The sequence below is a fragment of the Mizuhopecten yessoensis genome, unplaced genomic scaffold (genome assembly GCF_002113885.1).
Source record: "Mizuhopecten yessoensis strain PY_sf001 unplaced genomic scaffold, ASM211388v2 scaffold10813, whole genome shotgun sequence".
Classification (NCBI taxonomy): Eukaryota; Metazoa; Mollusca; class Bivalvia; order Pectinida; family Pectinidae; genus Mizuhopecten; species Mizuhopecten yessoensis.
Window position 1 is genome coordinate 421,839 of NW_018408734.1, and position 1,234 is coordinate 423,072.

At 37.8% G+C, this 1,234-nt stretch overlaps 1 protein-coding gene across 2 annotated transcripts in view; it reads left to right on the forward strand.

Moving 5' to 3' along the window:
* The first annotated feature begins 261 nt into the window (after positions 1 to 261).
* Positions 262 to 1,234, forward strand: part of LOC110462622 — a 16,509-nt gene continuing 15,536 nt past the window's right edge. For both annotated transcript variants that reach the window (XM_021516663.1, XM_021516664.1), the window contains exon 1: positions 262 to 353. In XM_021516663.1, coding sequence (XP_021372338.1) covers positions 318 to 353 — 36 coding nt within the window. In that variant the 5' untranslated portion in view covers positions 262 to 317. The remainder of the gene's footprint in view (positions 354 to 1,234) is intronic.

Below are 1,234 nucleotides of genomic sequence, written 5' to 3' on the forward strand. Positions count from 1 at the left end.
ATTAAGACACAACCGATCAATCTATTGGTGTTCGTATCTAAATGATGTTTTTCAGGAAAGCTTAATTCACCTTATTTTCTTATTTAGACAGAAATGTTGGGAAATTCTAGGACCCCTGTAATTTTTACATCTCATTGATATAGATACCTCGACACGACAGGATGGCAGGACCTGTCAATATATATCGTTTATAAGATCACATATAATGCACGTATCATAGAATTGCTTAATAGACAACTACTGCCGCTACATAAGCTCGAATCTGAGCGTACTATTCTCTTCCTTGTCGTATAGAAGTCGCTAGTACACTAGGCACGATGAAGACTGGTGCGAAGTTCTCTGTGGTGGTTCAAGTAGGTATAATACATATTTATATATTAACTTTACAAGGTGCATGTTAGAGCTTGTTTTAATGCAATGCTGAAATGTAAGATTGAATTGAGATTTTTGTTTACAACACTGAGTTTTGTCCTTATGCGTTGTATTGGCATTGTCCCTGTGTGTTGACGCTACAGGGTGTAGATTATCCTTGTGTGTTGACGATGTGGTATCTTTTGTCCTTGTGTGTGAAAGTTGTGATATAGTTTATCATTGTGTGTTGACGCTGTGGTATACTTTATTTTGTCCTTGTGTGTTGACGTTGTGGTATAGTTTATCCTTGTGTGTTGACGCTGTGGTATAGTTTCATCCTTGTGTGTGTGTGTTGACGCTGTGGTATAGTTTGTCCTTGTGTGTTGACGATGTGGTATAGTTTGTCCTGGTTTTGTATGCCGCTGTATGGTTTATCTTTCTGCTTTTGTCACTGTGTTAATTTTGTCCAAGCGTGTATGCCATGTGGTACATTATTCTCGTCTGTTACTTGTACACGGCGTTGCAATGTGTAATACACAACGAGCTTCAGCTCTATTTGATAGCATACGTGTTGCCATTTTGGACGGGCTACTCTCCTGCTTACTAGGCGTAGGAAAAGACGTAAACGCGTTTCTATTTTGTGTGACACCAGCAAGCTTTTGACCAAGTTTAATATGTTGGAGTTTAAAAATGTCTAGTTTTGAGATAACTAGTGAATTACTGTCACGATACACACTCTCGTCAGATAGAAAGCAATAGATGCACTAAGTAAAAAATATCTATCTACGGAAAAATTAAAGCAGGCGTCCTACTTGATCCCGTATTAGGACCCTTACTATTTTGGAGATGATAAATGACAGATAATTATATCGATACCATTATA